This window comes from Amblyomma mixtum, chromosome 1, assembly GCF_055824585.1.
Source record: "Amblyomma mixtum isolate Tamu chromosome 1, ASM5582458v1, whole genome shotgun sequence".
NCBI lineage: Eukaryota > Metazoa > Arthropoda > Arachnida > Ixodida > Ixodidae > Amblyomma > Amblyomma mixtum.
Window position 1 is genome coordinate 148,929,978 of NC_143012.1, and position 19,422 is coordinate 148,949,399.

At 51.3% G+C, this 19,422-nt stretch overlaps 2 protein-coding genes and 1 pseudogene across 2 annotated transcripts; 2 read left to right on the forward strand and 1 right to left on the reverse strand.

Annotated features, from left to right (window-relative positions):
- Positions 1–131: 131 nt before the first annotated feature.
- Positions 132–3,152, reverse strand: LOC149367918 (uncharacterized; annotated as a pseudogene).
- Positions 3,153–9,255: 6,103 nt separating this feature from the next.
- On the forward strand, positions 9,256–9,780 carry LOC149367919 (uncharacterized). The gene has a single exon (XM_089575418.1). It carries the CDS (start codon positions 9,265–9,267, stop codon positions 9,778–9,780), a length of 516 nt encoding a protein of 171 aa, XP_089431544.1. The 5' UTR covers positions 9,256–9,264.
- A 5,799-nt stretch (positions 9,781–15,579) lies between these two features.
- LOC149367920 (uncharacterized) lies at positions 15,580–18,451 on the forward strand. Its single transcript, XM_089567433.1, has 2 exons — positions 15,580–17,183; positions 17,625–18,451. The coding sequence occupies exons 1-2, from the start codon at positions 15,580–15,582 to the stop codon at positions 18,346–18,348; spliced, it is 2,328 nt and encodes a 775-aa protein (XP_089423559.1). The 3' UTR covers positions 18,349–18,451.
- The last annotated feature ends 971 nt before the right edge of the window (positions 18,452–19,422 follow it).

The window sequence follows — 19,422 nt, forward strand, 5'->3', positions numbered from 1 at the left end:
ACGGCCGAAAATACAGGATCATTTTGATGGAAGGACCGCGAAAAAAAAGGGGGACTACGGATTTGAAGGCACACACGACGAGCGCTTACTTTCAGCAAAGGCGTTGTTTATTCACACGCTCAGTAGAAGTAAGGAGGAAAAAAAACGACATAAAAAAAGAAACAGGATGGACCGGTGGAGTTCCGTCCCCTTTACTCTGGGATTCTGATGTTCAGAGACGACCACCCAGTGCCGGAAAGGGTGCACTTGGGATTTACAAGTCATCTCGTTCGAAAGTACTTACGTCCTGCTCTTCATTGCAACTGTCAGCGATTCGTCCGCATGGCGAAGAGCTGTCACAGACCACGCCGATGCAAGGTCTGTTCGGAGAACTATGAACACAAAGAGTGTAAATCAATGCTGCAACCCAAGTGCGCACTGTGGAGAAAACGATGCTCCTTCCTTCCCTGGATGCCCTCAGAACATAGCGGTTTCATCTTTCCTACGACACGAAATAATAAATGGACGACAGCCTCGTCGAAATGATCCGCTTCCTAATCTGGACTCAGTGAATCCTGTGCGGCTGAGTTCAGTGCAGAATCAACAAAAAATTGGTAAACTGGTTTTCTGGGAAAAGAAATGGCGCAGTATCAGTCTCACATACCTCGCTGGCCACCTGACCGTGCCGTAAGGGAAGGAATAAAGGAGAGACTGGGAGAAGAAAGGAAGTGGTCAGAATAAACAACCGCAGATTTTGAATTCCCAGACATAACTTTCTGCGTTAAAGAATTAGCCCGCTCGGCATAATTCTACCACCCAAGTGCAGGATCTGGCTTCAGCTGTGTCGCACGCGCCGGCATTGAAGAGACTTGCTCGTCAGCGAGAAGGCGTTCAAGTGCGAGATCCTGCGTCGGATTCTTCGGTTGCCAACATGTCCGATTTCAAGAGGCCTGCTCAGCAGCGACCTGTTAGTCAAGTGCAAGCTCCTGCCTCGGATCCTTCAGTGATGCACTTTCAGGGTCCTTATATTAGGCCTTCGACAGCAGGCTCTGAGGTAACGTCAGCATCTCGAGACAACGCTTCCCTTTCAGTGTAGCAGTTGGCCCTGTCTGTCTGAAAAACTTTATTATTGTTATATAATAGAGAGGGAGTTTGACGTATCCCGGAAAGGGCCACCTCTCACAACCGCTAGGTGTGCTCCTCAGTGCAGGAGCCCATTGGCGACCGCTGCAGCTCGGGCTCGCTCGACCAGGGCCTTCTGGCTCACCACGTCGGAGCAGCCGAGCAGGGCTGCCTCCCAGTCCTCCCGGCTGGGGTTGGGTTTTCGGGCGAGGTTCGGGTTTGACTGACATGACCATACCATGTGGAAGATGTCCGAAAACTTCTCCGCACACTACGGACACCTTCCCGTACATGCAGGATCGAAGTGCTTTAAAACTGCCGGCCACAGCAGTGTTTGCGTGTAAAGACGGAGGAGAGTGCGTTCCTCCGTCTTTTTAAGGCCCTTACAGGGCTTAGGATAAATTGCGTGGCCGGATTGGTATAACGCAGTAATTTGTCGAAAAGTGAGGGCCGGATTGGGTTCAGGATCTGTTTCACAAGGGTCTGAAGGCGTTGCCCGGAGAGTGAGCGCGCGGGCGGCGGCATTTGCCGTTTCATTGCCTTTGAGGCCCATGTGAGGAGGAGCCCATACGATCGTTCGAGACGCCCCCGAGGTAATCGCTATTTTGAAGGATGCGATAAGCAAAGAAAGGAATGTATCCCTGTTAAATATTTCTGCAGGCCCCTCTCGAGTCGGTAATGATGACTCCCGAGTCCTGGTCTGTGCCGGCTAGCGCAATGGCGACCTCCTCCGCATCTGTTATGTCTTGAGCTCGGGACGTTCGGCCGTTCACCACGACGTTTTGGTGGACGACTGCGGGAGTGTACCACCCCCCATGGTGAGGACCGGAGGCGTCCACGTAGACGATCCCGCGTTTGTTTCCATAGTGGTAGGTCAGTGCCTCCGTGCGCGCCTCTGTGGTCGTCACGTGCCATGTTGGCCGGGAGAGGACGCACGTGCAAGGCGTATCTCCAGACTTCGGGGATGCGCACGCGCTCTTCCGTCAGTGTTTGGTGGTGGATGAGTAGTCGGGCTAATAGGCAGCGTCCCGACGGCGTCTTTGAAAGTCCTGTGTCTTGATTGGTCAAGTGTGCCTTCCGGAGCTCCGCGAAAGTGTTTACCATCCCCAGGCCCATGAGGCGCTGGTTGGACGTGTTCACCGGGAGATCGAGGGCACGCTTGTACATCTTTCTGAGAATCACCTCGAGGGCGTTCTCGTCAACCTTGCGCAGGTGAAGGTAAGGAGTCGAGTAGAGTACTCGATCGGTCACGAAAGCATGCGCCAGCCGCAAGGCGGCCTTGCACCGTAACTCCCCGCGTTTTTTGGAAACCCGGCGGACCATCCGGCCAAACTGGTCCCCCACCTTGCGCAGTTTGGCTAGTGTTGCATCAACCCGTCGATTTTTGGCAATAAAGAAACCAAGTACTCTAATCTCATCGTGTTCGGGTATCGGGCCACTGGACAGAGATAGTTCAATTTTTGTGGTGCACTTAGGCGACGGGCGAATGTGCACAAATTCGGACTTCGACGGGGAGCATTGAAGGCCAGAGGGGCGGCCTAGGCGGCCCTGCCTTTGCTTTTTGCAGCAGTACGAGCGATTCTGTCGGCCCTTTCGCAGGAAAGTACCCTCCCAGCAATAAAGGCTCTGTTGCATATGGAGCCTTAAGAACAAAAAGTGCAGATTTTCGTAGACTCCTTTTGCAACATAATTTTTGTGTGTTGTGTGTAGAGGAAGCTGGGATGAGTGCCCATTTTCTTTTCTCGAATTCTGTTTCTTGCAAGTTATCACGGTGTTCTGGCTTGAGCAGAGCTATGGTGTGCGTGAGGAAAGATTTGCCCTCATTTCTAATTCATTCGAGCGATTGAGAACTTCCAGAGTATGTGGCATGTAAGGTTTCCTTTGATAAGATATGTGTAACTGTTGCAAGTATTTACCTGCAAGCCTCTAGCAGCCTCTCGATTGATTCGGTTGTGTCGATATTCAAAACCTCGGACTTAAATTCCCTGATATGTGGAGACTTCCACGCTCACAACACCGCTTGGGATAGTGATCACTGCGACGCCCACTGAAGGATTTTTGAGTGCGCTGCTGAGGGATGTAACTTATGTGGGCTTAATGACGGCTCACCGACCTTCCTGCGTCGCTTCTGATATTCCAGTTGTGTAGATCTGACTCTCCGTACTTCACCCCTGCTATGTGATGTGGGGTGGGCTTCAGACTTTAAAGCTCGGGGGCACCGTGCTCGGGGGAGTGAACACTATCCAATACTCGTAAAACACCCTCGCCTACGCTGTGAGGGAGGAGGGCGCCGAGTCAAATTTACCAATCGGAAGCCTTTAAGCTTCAATATATCTCGTCAAGTTGGCTCGAACATTAACATGGATCGTTTCACCTCGCTGTTACACGACAATTTGAAGTGTTGCACTAAGGAAGTCACTATACCTGGAGAATTCACTAGCACTGATGGAGAATACGAATGCCTGAGGGCTGTCAGAAGGCGAGCGGAAAAGGCTTATGGTCGAAGTGCTTCCTTAGAGTCATACTGTGAAGCTCAAAAGGTGCACTCTGCCATGCATAGACGTCTGCAGAATTTAGGCAGAAAGCGCTGGCGTGACCTCTGCGGCACATTGACCCCTGAGATATCAGTACCAAGGATACGAATGACAATCTGTCACGCAAAATAACCCTTTCCGAGCGCTCCCAACAGCTCGGGCTGCTCCTGAAACAGTGCTTTATGACGAGATTTGTCAACTTATTTCTCGTCCAAGCATTTCGGAAGACTCCGAGGAATTTGTGAAACGAGCTGCATATACGCGACAAAAAGTAAGAAGCGCTTGCTTTATGCGAATCGAGCGTGTTAGGAATATGAGTTCACAAATGAGGAATCAAACGTGCACTTGCATCTTGTCGTCCAAAGACTGCTGCCGGTCCTGGCGCCATTACGTACGGCATGATGAACAACCTTGGACCGAAGTTAACAGCTGTATTGCTAGAGATATTTAATGACCCGTGGGTCAAGGAGACTATGCGGCAAGCATGGAAGATTGCTCGTGTTATTCCTCTCTTAAAGTCGCATAAATCTCCCCTTCTTTTTGACACTTTTCGCCCCGTGAGCCTGACGAGCTTCCTATGCAAAGTTATAGAGAAGATGATTGCGACCAGGCTTCATTGGGGGTCTGACGAGTTTGGAATCTTCTCGGAGTACATGACTGGCTTTCGTAAGCGTCGATGCACATGCGATCATGAACATTGTGGCATGCGTGCAGCACGATCGAAGCCGCGGTAATGACACCATTGCAGTATTTTTGGATACACAAAACGGGCATTTTACACTTTCAGCCATGATCATGTACTCCTCAGCTTACAAGGCATCGGTGTGAGTGGAAGGCCGCTGCGATGGAGTTCAATCTTTCTGGGTGATAGAAAAATTTAGACGGAGAAAAAGGAAGGGCGAACTGCAGAGCACAGTCTGATGCACGTAGTTCCGCCGCGCAGTGTGCTGAGCCCTTTTGTTTTCATCTGCGTTATGGTGGATTTACCTCGAAGGCTCCCACCTGGCTTGCAATCGTCTCTGTAAGCTGATGTGGGCATTTGGGCTTCTGGCAGAGAGGCGAGTTTCATCCAACCACTTTACAAAACGGCCTAGAAGCAATGGACATTTTTTTTTAAACAAAGAGGGATGATGCTTTCGCATGAAGAAACAGCAGTGCTGCCTTTTACCCGAAAGCAGCTAAAGGATTTTCGTCTCTGTCTGGAGGGCCGGGCATTGATTACTATTAAGCAGCACCGTTTGCTGGCAGTAGTACTCGACTGACAACTGTCTTGGGGCGCACAAGTCAAAACTGCAGAAGATGAGGTGAACTCAGTGGTAAATGTCCTTCGCAGACTTGCTGGTTCGTCTTGGGGGCCGCTCAAAGTCTACAATGCTCTCATATGAGAAAAGATTGCGTGCTCAGCACCGATCACGGCCTTCTTTCGCGAACCACTGAAGAGCGCTTGTAGAGGCTGATGGCTACAGGTCTTCGGGTGTCTTTGGGCGTGCCGCAAGCGACTGCTACCTCTCTAGATATCGCGGAGGCGCGGCAGCTTCCATTTCAAGCCTTTCGAGCAACTGAGACTTGCCGACACATTTTCCGTCTAATGTCCCAACACGAAAAATACCCGCTAGTTTCCGTGCTGCAGGATCGGGATGGAAGCGAAATTCTCCAAGTGTATCTAGAACACCGACAGCACCTTCCAAATTATAAGTATTTGAAGGGAGATTTAACGTACTCACCTTGGCTCCTGTTGACACCTAAGATCGAGTTGTCGGTCGAAGCGATAATTAGAAAACGCGACATGATGGTACTTGCTGCTAATCAGTTAACCATGTACCAAATGTACACGCACTATCCTCGTCACATTCGTGTCTATATAGATGGCTCTAAACTTATACATTCATCGACGTCTGCATTCGTAATTCCGGAGCTGAATGAGCGACCAGCAGTTAAACTGGCTTTTTCAATGACAGCTGAGATAAATGCAATATAGTTCATAGTATCCGTAGGAGCTCCACATAGCTGGATGATCTTCAGCGACTCGCAGGCTGCATTATAATCCCTCGAAAGCAGTCGCGTAGCTGGAATTCTCGAAGTTAGCGGCTTAAGTAAAGAAGCCTCATACACTTCTTTCGCACTCAAAAGCACGCCCCAGATATATTGGCTCCACAGGAAACAAATGCCCACCCAAAATCGACGGGATATGTGGAGTTCGTGTACACCATTCCCCTAAATCATTCCATCAAAGTATCAAGGCTGGTTTCGAAAATATTGACGGTAGTAGATCTCATGCTCAGCAACGGAGAAATACAGCATGTGCCAGTCGAAATTCTCTCCACCGACAGCAAGGCATGTACAGTTTTTTTTTTCTTTTTTATTCTTAATGTTTACAGCACCCCAAAGGGGGAAATCATTCCGCCGGCTGTTCGCACAGGCCTCGCAAAGGGCTCAGGACAGACTAATAATTGTACGAGATATTAATCCGGCGCTTGTGCATGGTGTTTACGGAACAGAAAACACCAAGGGATGATGTTCGGTTCTGGCCATTGCGAGACAGCACCTGACCATCGTGATAGGTCCTACTCAACTAACACGGATAGGAAACAGCGTAAGTCGAGATACTTGCCCAGATTTGACATTTTCAGAAGCGCTAAAACAAGGACGCAGAGGGAACAGACAGGGACGAGCGCTCGTCCCTGTCTGTTTTAGCGCTTCTGAAAATGTCAAATCTGCACCAACTAGCCCGATCCGCTACCCTTTTGCCCAGATCTCACACTTATCTAGGACTTGCACTGGCAACACTATACGTAACCGGAAATCTGGTGATACAATTTCAGGACAAAAGCGCGAAACACATGGACGCAAGGATAGGAAACAGATTTAGCGCTCACTCACAGCTGAAGTGTATCCACAGGAAACATGACCAATATTAAGCAACCGCCGCAAAAACAAGCAGAGCAAACGCATGTGTCGCTACGTAGACTGGAGGGATACAACATAACTCCACCTACTAAACGTAGTCATTGTGGACGGCTGTATTGTATGGAGGTGGTGCAAAGGTAGGGAGCATTATATGGACCAACTTGAATTACGAAGTCGCGTTGCCAAGGCGCTCATGCTCTGCGACGAAGCATCACAGAGCTCGAAGCGACGAGGCCACCTGCCCGACTATTCTCCGCCAGCGCCGATAAAAAGAAAGAGCGCTCCATCGTGCGTCGACGTCGAAGAGGTTCGACGGCGGGCGCCATTTCCCAAAGAAGTGCGACCAAAAGTACGCTAGCCGCTGTCGAAGTTGTGCATGCCGTAACAAGACAAGGTACATGTACCTGTGCGGTCGCAGCAACGTCCCTCTCTTCCGGGTGCACAGCGCATAAGCGGAATGTGAAAGAATTATTGTCATCATTTCCATTTTAATCGTTAATTATCTCTTTCAGAGTTCTAGTATGAATGATCAATTTTTTTTAGTTTTACATCTTTCCTGTGTATCAAAACCGAAGACCTAGACCGGCTTACCGCATGTCGTACTCATATGAGGACACCTCGAAAATACAATACCGAGGCACTTGATTATTGAAATGAAATTTTTTCCTGATCTTTGTGGCCTCTAATCACATTTTTGAGCAATAAATAATTTTTTTGCCCCTGAGTTTAATTCATGCATGAGAGGGCTAAACCAAGGTATTTATGTTGTGTAACTGCGGGAAGCGGGATATTGTTTAGTACGTATAAAAAGTCGGACAGATTTTATCCTGGTAATTCGTAAGAGGGCTGATTTTTCGACATTAAAACTCATTTGCATTCTGCGCATTTCCCGGATACCGATTTTGATGCACTGTTAAGTGTTACAACTTAGATGATCATCTCGCGAATCAATTTCTTGGTGGAGTATGCAATCATCAGCAGAAAGCCTAGTACTAACAGCAACGCTAACAGGTAAATCACTGACGAAGATTATCAATAAAATAGGGCAGAGAACGCTTCCCTGAGGATACCGGACGTGACTGCAGTTATGCAGGACTTTTCACGGCTAAGTTATACTAACTGCGATCTTTTAGATAAGTAGCTTTTGAACAAGATAATGATTCATACTGCGCTTAGTGTAGATTCGAAAAAATTCAGGGGGCACTTTGCCTGTCTAAAGTGCGTAGAGGCGAAAGCGTTTTCTGCACCACTTTCGCTGCTTCTGTGGCACTGGTGGCGTCACATATAATTGAGTACTAATTACTAAGTGATGACAAATCGCTAATCAATGGTTAATTACTTATTAATGCCTGAATACTAATTAACTGCTAATTAATGGCGCTTCAGCTTTGCCTTTAGGAATGGAACGCGACAGCGTGTTGTAGCGCTGCCAGGGAGTCCACGGAACGCCACCACCCGTTCGGCACGATTCCTTGCCCTTTGAACGCAGCGCTTTTTGAGGAAAGGAAATGGCGCAGTAATTCTCTGCCATCTCGGTGGACACCTGAACCGCACCATAGAGGAAGGGAGGAAGTGGGAGTGAAAGAAGACAAAGAGGGCCTTCATTATGTAATGAAGGAAAATGAAAATTATATTTGAGGAAAAGAAATTAGTACGCAGTAACTGTCTCACATATCTCGGTGGACACCGGTCAAAATTCAGGGGGGCACTTTTTTGACCTAAAGTGTGGTCACTGATGTGTGGTTAAGATGTTAAGCTTCGCCTCTAAGAGTGGAAAGCGACAGCGTCTTGCAACGCTGCCAGGGAGTCCATACAGCGCCATCGCCCATTCGGTTCTACGCCTCGCTCGTCGGTAAATTGGTTTTTGAGGAAAGGGAATATATCTGTCTCTCATATCTCGGTGGACACCTAAACCTCGCCGGAAGGGAATGGAGGAGGATGAGAGTGAGCGAAGACACCGTACTCACTAGACGCGCCTTTGTTCATTCCAAACCGTCGAGCTGGCATGGCGAAGTGGATAGCATGCTCGTCTCGCATGCCGAAGACCGGGGTTCGATTCCCGAGCTTGACCAATTTCCTACTCGGTTTTATTTATTTATACGGCCTGACTAGAAAACTTAATTAGGCTAATTGGGTAATTAAACAATTAACTAAGCTCAGTTCCACTTACTAGGAGCATCGCTATACGATCCCTTCAATTGGTTGCATGGTTACTAGGCAAAGTACAATTGGCCCCGTTTGAAATTCGCGCACTGTGACGTCACGACCGTTTCGACCAATTGAAAAGCGTGACATTTCTGTCGACAACTGCTGCTTACAACGATGAGACATTAAAGGCTTCCGCCTTAATATAGAATTAGTTTGTTGTGTGATACACGATCGAATGCTTTGGATGTGACAGTCACCCTGATAAACACTGTGCGCGCGGACGTCCCACCCATACGCATTGAGATATGCGCTATGCCTTCCTTTCCCTCACCCAGTTCTCACATTAGTGATGTGGCCGTTCTGGCTGTATATATTTTGCGACGGAACATTAAAAGGGGTCATTTCTTGGTCACCATCACAAGCGTCTGTCTGTCTGGTCTGACGTGGTGTCAGAAGTTGGATGAAGGCCGGCTCCGATGAGGCACCGCAACAGCCCCGCCAACGAGGGGATGACCAGAACCTGCTGCAACAAGAGCCAGTCGTCCCGGTGGCAGGCGACAAGCAACACTTCGGAATGGCGGGAATCAAGCCTCCGAGGCCCTTCGACTTCCAGAACGTCGCGGACTGGCCCGCCTGGATGGACGAATTTGGCGACTACAGATTCGCCTCCGGACTACACGAGAAGCCAGCCGAAGTTCAAGTAAGGACTCTCCTCTATACAATGGGCAAAAAGTCGCGGGAGATTCTGCGGTCACTAAATGTCAAAGATGAAGAAATGAAGGACCTCAGCTTCGTAAAATCGAAGTTTCAGAGCTACTTTGTCCACACCAAGAATACAGTCTACGAGAGTGCTCGCTTTAATCAACGCCGTCAGCAGCTGGGCGAAACAGTAGACCAGCTCGCAACCGTGCTTAACAGGCTAGCAGACAGATGTGAGTTCGAAGACATGAAAGACCGCCTAATTAGAGACAGGTTCGTAGTCGGTCTACGGGATGAGGCTTTATCGGAAGAACTAAAAATGGATCCGAAGCTCACATTAACCACAGCTTTGGCAAGGGAGCGTACGAGCGAAAACTGTGATATCGGATAATGGTCCACAGTTCATCTCATTTGCTTTCATTGAGTTTGCAATATTCTACGGCTCCAAGCATGTTACAACGAGCCCTCGTTACCCTCAGGCTAGCGGGGAAGCCGGGCGCATGGTAGGGACTCTCAAAAGGCTGCTGAAAAAAGCGCACGAACCCTACATTGCCTTTCTGAACTATAGAAATACCCCGGGGCCAACCGGCTATAGTCCAGCGCAACTGCTAATGAGCCGTCGCTTGAGCTCAAAAGTGCCATGCATGCCATCCGCGCTAAAGCATCGAGTAGTCGGTGCGTCTTGGAAAAAGCAAGACGGAAAGTACCGACACAAACAAAAGCTGTATTCTGACAGACGCCACGCTGCTAGACCTCTTCCCAGTTTGTCTGCAGGTAACCAGGTGTGGCTGCAAGACAGGTGCGCCCGAGGCAAAGTCCTTCGTCAGTCTTCGACATCAAGGTCCTACAGACTGAAGAGGGAGCCATACGCCGAAACATACGTCATCTGGCGCTTCTCCCGGACGAAGAAACCAGCCCGTCACAGGTCGACCTGGGTCAACAAAGCAGCCAGCTTACAGAAACAAGCACCAGCGACGTGAGCACAAGAAGTGCATCTGATTCTCTCGGCAAGACCTTCGTGCCGGAGCAGTCAACCAACAACGCGCAAGTGAACGTACCTGAAAATGCAACTTCAACAACAGTGCAAAGAACGACGCAATATGGGCGCATCGTACGAACGCCGAAAAATCTCGTTATCAGTGACTGAATGATGAAGTGTATTTTGTGTTTCTTTGTGGGCACACACAGTGCTTGTAAAACAGGGGAAGATGTGACAGTCATCCTGATAAACACTGTGCGCGCGGACGTCCCACCGATACGCATTGAGATATGTGCTATGCCTTCCTTTCCCTCACCCAGTTCTCACATAAGTCATGTGACCGTTCTGGCTGCATATATTTCGCGACAGAACATTAAAAAAGGTCATTTCTTGGTCGCCATCACGATCGTCTGTCTGACTGGTGTGACATTGGACACGTCCAATAAAATACGCTCTGTCTGCTTCTGGTGCTCGATGCTTAGTGAAATGTAATGGTTCGACTGTTGAGTGACGTGGATAGTTTTTTGCGAAATCCGTGCTGAATGGCGTTGTAATTTGTTTACATTCGATGAAGGTTTTGTTTCAATACTGTGTTTCCGTAGTTTACATACGACACCTGCAAGTGAAATTGTCCTAAAGAAGCTTGATATTAAGTCCCAAATTTGTGGGTATGCATCTGTGGAGTTTTTGACATTCCTATTTTCTAACGAGCACAGATATTCCGTTTCGCGCAACAGAGTATAAAGAGACTCGATAACGATGCTCTTTCTGTCGCCCTTGTATCGTTCCGTGTACTTTGGCCTCAAGGGTCATGATGTGTTACGCACAATCATCCTTGCACCAAAACGTTTTCCAACAAATTCCACACTGGAGCTCTGCCTGCTAACACGTGGCCCCAGATGAGAAATATTTTTGTGCCTTCAGTTAACTGTAGTCTGTTCAATGTTCCTGCACCCACTGAACACTGTTTTATCAACTGCAAGGATGCAATTTTGTTTCAGGTTGTCCTGCAAAGGGCGTTAAAGAAGGACTGTGTTAAGTCCTAGTCTACGTTGTGGGTTTCTGAGTGGACACAGGTCACCAACCACCGCGAATTCGGGCTTCGCGCGAGCCAAGGGCCCCCGATCCGCCGTCACCACACACACCCTGGGGCACCTCTGCGGCGCACTCAACCTCCGCAGGGAGGGGACCGACTCGCCGCAAAGAAATAACCCTCCAAGTTCACAAAGGAGACGTTTGTTCACGTCGTCCTCCAGCAGGTGTACACACACTCAACCGTCACCCCGTCCCGGGGGCGCGCGAGGAGCAAGGCTCCGCTGCGCGCACGAGGCGTTGTTGTGATCGGGGGCCCAGCCAGCGGAGAACGGTCGAGCCGGGTTGGCGCCATCGGACTACGCGGATCAAAGGCGCTGTCTTTAAGAGAAGACGCAAGGAAACGCTGGCCTGGGGGCGGCTTCTGGCGACGGCGTCGGCGTGGACAAAGGCTCTAACCCCCTTCGCCGGCGATGCTGACTGCGGCTCTGGTACCTAACTGCGCTCCTGGGGACTAGCAGCGGAAACAGGCGAGCCAGTCCGGCGCCATCAGGCTACTGCGACCGAAAGCGCTGCTGTTCGGGGGAGACGAAAGAGACACTGCGTGGGGCAGCTACTGGCGACGGCGTCGGCGTGCACAAAGGCGTCTAATCCCCTTCGCCGGAAGGCTGAGTGCGGTGTTTCTCCCGGACTGCCCGTGGACCGACGGAAGAGACCCAGTGGCGGCGACGGCGGAAGAGACGGCGCCGCCAACTCATTGCCCGCGTTCGCCCGGAGCAGCAGACAAAGCGGGGGGGTGACACGGCTTATTTGTCCCTGAAGAGGTCGCCGGTGTGAGCTGTCAGCGCTCGCGTCTCCATCGATCAGGATCGTCACTCAGCAACGAACGACCGTTGGGCCTGGTCGGCCCGCGGCAAACCAAACAGTTCGCGACGGCCAGGCGCCAAGTTCCTCCTCGCCAGTGTGTGTGTCTGTGCGGTGTGCGCGGTCACGTGGGGAGGGCGGAGCCTAAGAAGACGCTAACGGCCCATTGGACGCTCAACCAGAGATCAGATTCCCTAGCTGGGTGCCTGGGGAACGTGAACTGCATTTAAACAGCAATCTGTGCTGTGTCACAGGGCTTCTTCCCTGACCTCTTGTGTAGATCCTCCCCCATTTTGTGACTTTGGTCTACTTGCTGTTTTGTAGATATGTAAAATAAACCTCTCAAGTTTCCCAGCTTCTCCTGAAGACTTCTCTCCCTAGTCTGCCTGCTTCGTCCTAATGCGGTGAAGACCCTGGTCCCGATCCCCGAGCACGTCAACTGGTGGCAGCGGTGGGATGCTGCTGCACCGAGCTACATCAACTGGTGGCAGCGGTGGGATGCTGCTCCACCGGTCACATCAGCGTCTAGAAAATGCCCCCGTGGTAGTGTTGTGATTTCTCTCTCTTGTCGACCGTTGGACCGTTTGCCAGAGAGAGTGGGCAATCAACGCAAGGTACTCCTATCGGTCGCTGGACCCCGCTGGACAGGCTCGAGCCGCTGCAGGTCAGAGGACCCCTGCGGGCGAGCTCCAGTGTGCACTCGTCCGAACGGCAAAGGCCGGCTCAGAAAAACAGTAGCGTACGCACGTTACGCTATGTCGAAGGGATTTCTCCCTGGGCTCAGCTCGGACAGTCGCGCGGCGCAAGGCCGCCCAAGCGGGTCCCAAAATCCCGCCAAAAGGCGCCAATGGCAAAGGCCCTTGGGAAGCCGGGGCAGAGCTGTGGCCCAATGACAGGGAATAGTCACCCAGCCGCCTCTGCACCGCCTGAGGCGGGAGCAAAGGGAAGAGAACAACTCGAGAAGCCGGCAACAGCCGCGCAAAGGCAACTGCGGGAAGCCACGATTCCCAAAAGGTTACCTTGTGGCCACTCAGTATGACTACGAACTCTATGTGCTTTTTTTCTCATTGGACTTCGTAGCCTGTGGAAAACGCGCATGTTAGACCGCAACGTTGAACCTCTTGCTTCACCCAGAAGCCATTTGAGCCGTATGAGGTTCCAGCTCAGAGACAGTTGTGATGAGAGAGACTTTCTACCGGACTGGTTCCCGCTGTCGGTAAGGTGTCTATCGTTCCCGCCCTTTTGGTCCTGTTGCTTTCATTCAGGCTAGTGCAGTGCACCCACTGTCTCAGTTCATTGTAAATAATCTGTACGCAGCCCTCTCTGTACATGCAGGACCTCGTGTAGTAAATGCCATGTTGGAAAAAAATGCGGCGGTAGCATACTGCTCTCGTGCAGTGACCAGCGAAGCTGATCTGTTCGCGCCGCCGGGGGTTCGAAAAACCCAGTCGGGCTAATAGTTATTTTATTTCACAGGTTGGCCAAGATTACCCCACATTCAAAGTCTCGTTCATTTCTCGTTCATCAAAGTCTCGTTCATCACGAGACTAACTTGAGAGCCATCGCCACACACCCGCATTTTCCAGGTTAACGGTTCAATAGTGCTTTCGCACTGACAAGCACTTGATATACAAAGCCGCGCGTACGTACCGTCCTGTCGCTAATTAATCGCGAGCGCGGCACATTGCACGAGCGACAGGGGCAGGGGGGGGGGGGGGGGGGGGGGGGGCATATCGTCCCAAGAAGTACGCTGAGAGTTCATGCCACTGCACGCGCTACCTGGCCAATAGCAAGCGGAACGCCAAGCCCGCCTGCTCGATATATGCGCGAAGAATATGCAGTGCTCGAACCGTACCGAGGAAATCCGAAGCCCCTGCTGGGCCGAACATTCTTCGCACAGATCGTGCACAGGTTTGGCGTCGTAGTTTGCGGCCACGCACCGAAACTTGTTTTTGAAAACGCTTCAACATTTTTAATCATCGGAAAACTACACAACAGCACGCGTGGAAGAGGTTTTTTTTTTTTTCTGGTGAGTGCGCTCAAGGCCATCGCTTGGACCAAGCGAACTGGAAAGAAAAGAATCGTGGTGGAGGTCGACCCTGCTGGTGGATACCGACGGCGCCTTAGAGCATTGTCACGTGCACCCGCCTGGCCCGGAAACTCAAAGCATCTCTTCAGATACGACCCATGTTTCTGAGGGAGTGTTACGCCTTTCCAGTGATTTCTTTTCCTGCATATTGATCAGGTTTTGAGTAAAACTCTTAAACCAAGCGCCGTCAGCCGACGCGCCCAAGGCGCCGGCGGATGAAAAGCGCGCCCAACCGAAAAACGAAGGCGGCTGTCTTTGCAATGATTTTATTTTATTTTGCAACACAAACAGGACGTATGCGCGTGTGCGACACGAGGCACAAAGCGGCGCAAAGAAGATCAGTTCCGACGAACTGACGCTGTCGGGAAACGCGCATTTCACGGCTCCTTCCGCTGCCTCACACGATAGCGGACAACCGCTTGTCGCGTGCGCAGCGCATGAGTTGGCGCCACTTGCTCCGGAGCAGTGGCGCCACCATAACAGCGCACGAGACACATACTATAGACGCCCAGGTAGAAGCATACCTTAACGCGATGGCCGACAAGAATGAAGCTCACGCGGTGCACCCAGCGTAGCTAGCGAATTGCAGATGGCACTCGATCGAGTTGCCCTCGGGGAACCAGTGCAAAACTAAATTATAAACACATGTTTCAGCGCCCTTATACAACACATCAAGAGAAAGTGCACATCAGGCCCCAACGTGGGCATGGTGCAGGTTGGCCGCGATGAGGCCGCGCGATACCTTCGCTATGTCGTGACCCGGCCGATCAGTTGTGGGCCAAAAGTAGACGGCCTAGAAGTAAATGTTACCTCTCTCGCGCCTTTTAACTTGAGTAGAATGTTCTTCTCGGCTAGTTGTTTCATTCTGAGCGGAGCGGTGTTGTATTCGTTTCTTTGCCTATTGTCTTTGTCTTATTCGCGCAGTAATTTTTCCCTCATAAGCGTGCAGCGCAATCATTTCCATTTTTGTTTCCTTGGTGGGAACCAAGAAAAGGGGAACAGGGATTCCTCGACTCTCCCGATACATGACAAGGCAATTAAATCAAAGCCGTCACGATTAGAGAAGCAAGAAAAAGTGTCCCCTCGTCCGTCAAACACGTCTCGGGCGGTTACCCAATCAAGCGTGGGCCACGATTGGAGGCAGAAGAAGCGCTGTGAGCACGCAGAAGAAGAAGAACCAGTTTACCGCGGCGTTGTACAGCTTGCACCGGCCAGCAGTCCTACGCATGCACTCCAATAAGGAGAAAAGGTCTCCTGACTCCTCCGCCCACGTCAAGAGAAATGCCAAGAAGCAGGGAAAAGGAGGCCTTTTATCGGCGGTCACCTCCAGAACGCCGTCGGACGACAAGGCAAGTCCTTGCGTCACCCGATCGGAGAAGGCGCGTCCCACCAAGCCCGATGCCGAGGCGAAAGGTATCGGTACCTCACTCGTTGGTTCCCAGCCAAATAATTCGACCAAACGCAAACCTTCTACTTCTGCTGGGGAAACCGGTGCTGTCAAGTCCGACCTGGAGACTGAGCGGGACAAGAAGCGTCGCGATAGCTGCCAGCAACCAGGAGGCCAAGAGCACCCAAGGGAGACTGGCAATGATGGCGCTAAATCGCCCCTGCCTCCGGATATTGTAAGCAACCAGCCGGCAGTGCGTGACAGCGCAGAGGGTTCTTTCGCCACGGCGTCCAGCAATGCAGAAGATGGAGGATCATCATCTAAAAAGGAAACCAGCATAATTCCTGCTCTCTTCCTATCACCAGTGGTCATGCTTAGCGAGAGCAAGAAGTCTTCAAAGCCGGAGGACGAACCGAAAGGCGAGGGACAGACGGCAACAAACCGGGGGCACTCTACAACCACCGCCAAACGGGACGATCGCAACCCCACGTTAAAACAGCGCCACAAGAAGCGTGAGGCCCCCGGACAAAACAAAGCGGTGCAGGCGACCTTACCGGAGCCAAATGCAGCAGAAGGGCCACCTATACACGTCCTACTTTCACCGTCGTCGTGCGCTCTCTGTGAGAGCAACAGCCGCACGTTGCACGCCTCCCAGTTCAGCAGGCCCGCCGCCATGGGTACTATATGCGCGACTACTTCGGATAAAAAGGCCTCCCGCGGGGTCATAAAGAAGACAGTGACTACAACACGTCGAGTCAAGCATGGTGGAGGGAATCCACTCGATGACGACGAAGATACCACCAAAGAAGTTATGGGTGGTACCGCTGTGTCACTGCCAAAACAAGATGCAGATTGCGCACCTGGAAGAACGCCCGTCGTTTCAAGTTCAGTGTCTGGCAAGACCGCGGACGACGGATTCATCAAAAAAACTGTAACCACAACGCGCCGCAGGAAAGGTGCTGACAAATACGAGCGCAACTCGGACTCTGCCGACGTCATCGAGGAAACTATCACGGAAGTTATCGGACAAGCACGCAACGATGATGAGCCACACACTCAGGATGACGACTCGAAGACAGGGGAAAGAGCTTCCTCCCCATCGCCTAAAGACAACAAGAAGGCTGGCGCCTTAAAGAAAACAGTCAAAACGACGCGCCGACCCAACAATCGAGGAAAGCGCGGCGACAGTTACGAGACTGTCACCACGGAAGTAGTTGAACTGTGCGACGACGCTACCCAAGGAGACCCGAATGGCAGATCTTTACCTCCGCCTTCAATCACTGGGGTGGTGCGCGATGCTTCCACCAGTCAGTACCGCTACACAGAACGGAGGCGTCCTGCATCTGCTTCGGGCCACTCACCTCGCTGGGCCGGACCATGGAACCCGCGCATGCGCTTTCGACCACAAGGACATTGGGCAAATCCAATGTACGGGCGATCAATGTAAGAGCCTTGTGTTTTCGGTCTTTTTGGAATTAGAAACCCTGCGCAGTGTCTACAAAGGGAATTGTTTCGTACGGAAAAAGTGGTAGGTATGTGGCAACCCTTCGCTTTCTTTGTGTAGGAGGCAGACGTATGCAGGAGACCAAGTCTCCTTGTCGACAGCCCGCTAGGAGTTAATAGCAAGGACTGCAACTTCATTGCGTTAAAAACAAAAGCCAAGAGTCGACTCCATCTTTCAGGCAGACTGTTTTTGTTGGAATATTATCACCTAAATCTCTCAAATCACAAATTTCTGGGAAGAGAGAAAAACTTTTGCTGTGAGGAAAGGTTAGGTGGAAGCCCCAGGGAAATTTTGGAGTAACCTAGTGTGCAGTTGCTTCCCCCACTTGCACGACAGATAACCACACCGGTGCGTACTTCGTGCTTCTCTTCTGCGCGCAGGGTTCCAGAGTGCCCCATTCATCAGCATGGAGCAGCGCAGCATATTCCCGGCTGTCCTGCCGTCTCGCGAAGAATGCCTGTGCCCGGTGCTGCGTGGGGGATGCTACCAGGGTGCCGTGCTCACTTCCCAGCTTACAGCCAGACTTGCTTCGAAGGACACCTGGGCCCGTTCTTTTGTGGACAGACACTGCCTGCGCCGACCTCTGTTCCTGCATCTGCGTCAACGTGTTGCGGACTGCCGAGGACGCCGTGCGCCCTCCATGACGACTCGCAAGCGTGGCCCCCGCCATGCGACTGCTGCGCCACGGCTCCTTCGCCGGCCACCAACGGCTGCGCGGGTATTCCGGAAGAGCGGGATGACGTAAGCGAGGGCACCTACGACGTGCTCTACTGCGCCGAACCGACTGAATGGGCCGCTGAAGACGCGGGCTTCGCTCCGGGTGGAGCCGCAGACCGTCCCACTGAAGTCCTTTGGGAGACGTCGCCCCGAGGTGAATTCGTCTATTACAGCCGCAACCGCCTCGCCGCTGCGCCTTCGCCATCCGCTCACATGGCGACACATAGACGTGGTTCGGGCTTCGACGATGGTGCAGCTGGCCAAGACCACGCACACGCAAGAGCCGCCAGAGCCGTCACTGATGTCAGCCTGTCCGGTCGGCGCCAGGTGACGCAGCACTCTGCGGAAGAGGCTGTTCCTTTTTTACTTGAGCCGAGGTCGAAGTAGCAGCTGCAATTTGTGCGCCCAGCCAGCATTGTCAGACAATAGCGATATTCTATCTAAGTAAACAATATACAAGCTAAACTGACAACGCACCTCTTGCTTTCGTTATTAGCTCATGTTACAAATGATGACTACCGCTCCTGCGTTGCTTGTACTCCTTCTAGACGGCTTGCACTTGTAAACCTCGTACTGCCCACCAGACAGCCATTCAAAGCGCCCAGATGTAAATCAGCGGTGTGAAAGGAAATAATTATCCGTCTGTCGGTGTCTGTATCTCTTTCCACTTTTATTCATTAAATTCTTTCTATTCCTTTATATTATTTGCAATGGGCAGAAATTTGGTGCTCTCAAATTACTAATTAATACGCCACTTGGTGTTGAGGGAGTAAACAGACGTTACTTGAAATTAATAGCTCTCAAAGCAAGGAGTGCATACTGGCATTGGAAGTAAATAGCAGGCGCTGCACAGTTTTAAAAGGAAAGAAGCGAAGCCGGGATAGACGTTCAACACGGTTAAGTCTCCTCTTCTCTTGTAAAACTATCCAGCGCCTGCAATTAACTCTAATGTTAAACCAACTAGCCCGTACACAAACTATACTTAATGGTAATTGAAAACTGTATCTTATATGAACCTGTGAAATAAAGGACTTTAAGCGGAGTTGCACTGTTTTTGAGAATTCGACGAGGTCCAAGGGTTCGAATGAATGAAGCTTGTAGGTAAAGCATGCCTTTTTGTTGTTGTTTTTATTGCGAAAGCAATACTGCTCACAGTTTGAGCCCTTCAATGTAGCGCGGCGGTGGACACGTTTGACCTTTAGCGTGACCTTAGACGTGACGTCATACTAGCTGCGAAAAAGCAGGGCCCCAGCTCGGCTCGTCACTGCAGAGCGGCGGTAGACACGGCGGGCGGTGAGCCTCTCGCTTCTCCCGCTAGGAGCGCTGCGGTCGGAGTGACGTCATAGCGCGGGAGCATGGGCGCCACCATATTTGGTCACATGACCATTCCGCCATCGCTGGCCTTCGGGCCTTCTCGTTTCGACGGCTGCCGGCGCGCTGGTGCCCGGCTGCAAGACGCTT

Excerpts from the sequence above, each read along its gene's own strand:
- LOC149367920 (XM_089567433.1), top strand. The coding sequence starts at position 15,580 with ATGCACTCCAATAAGGAGAAAAGGTCTCCTGACTCCTCCGCCCACGTC. Across the intron at positions 17,184-17,624 it reads CCAATGTACGGGCGATCAAT|GGTTCCAGAGTGCCCCATTC; the intron begins GTAAGAGCCTTG and ends TTCTGCGCGCAG.
- LOC149367919 (XM_089575418.1), top strand. The coding sequence starts at position 9,265 with ATGGCGGGAATCAAGCCTCCGAGGCCCTTCGACTTCCAGAACGTCGCG.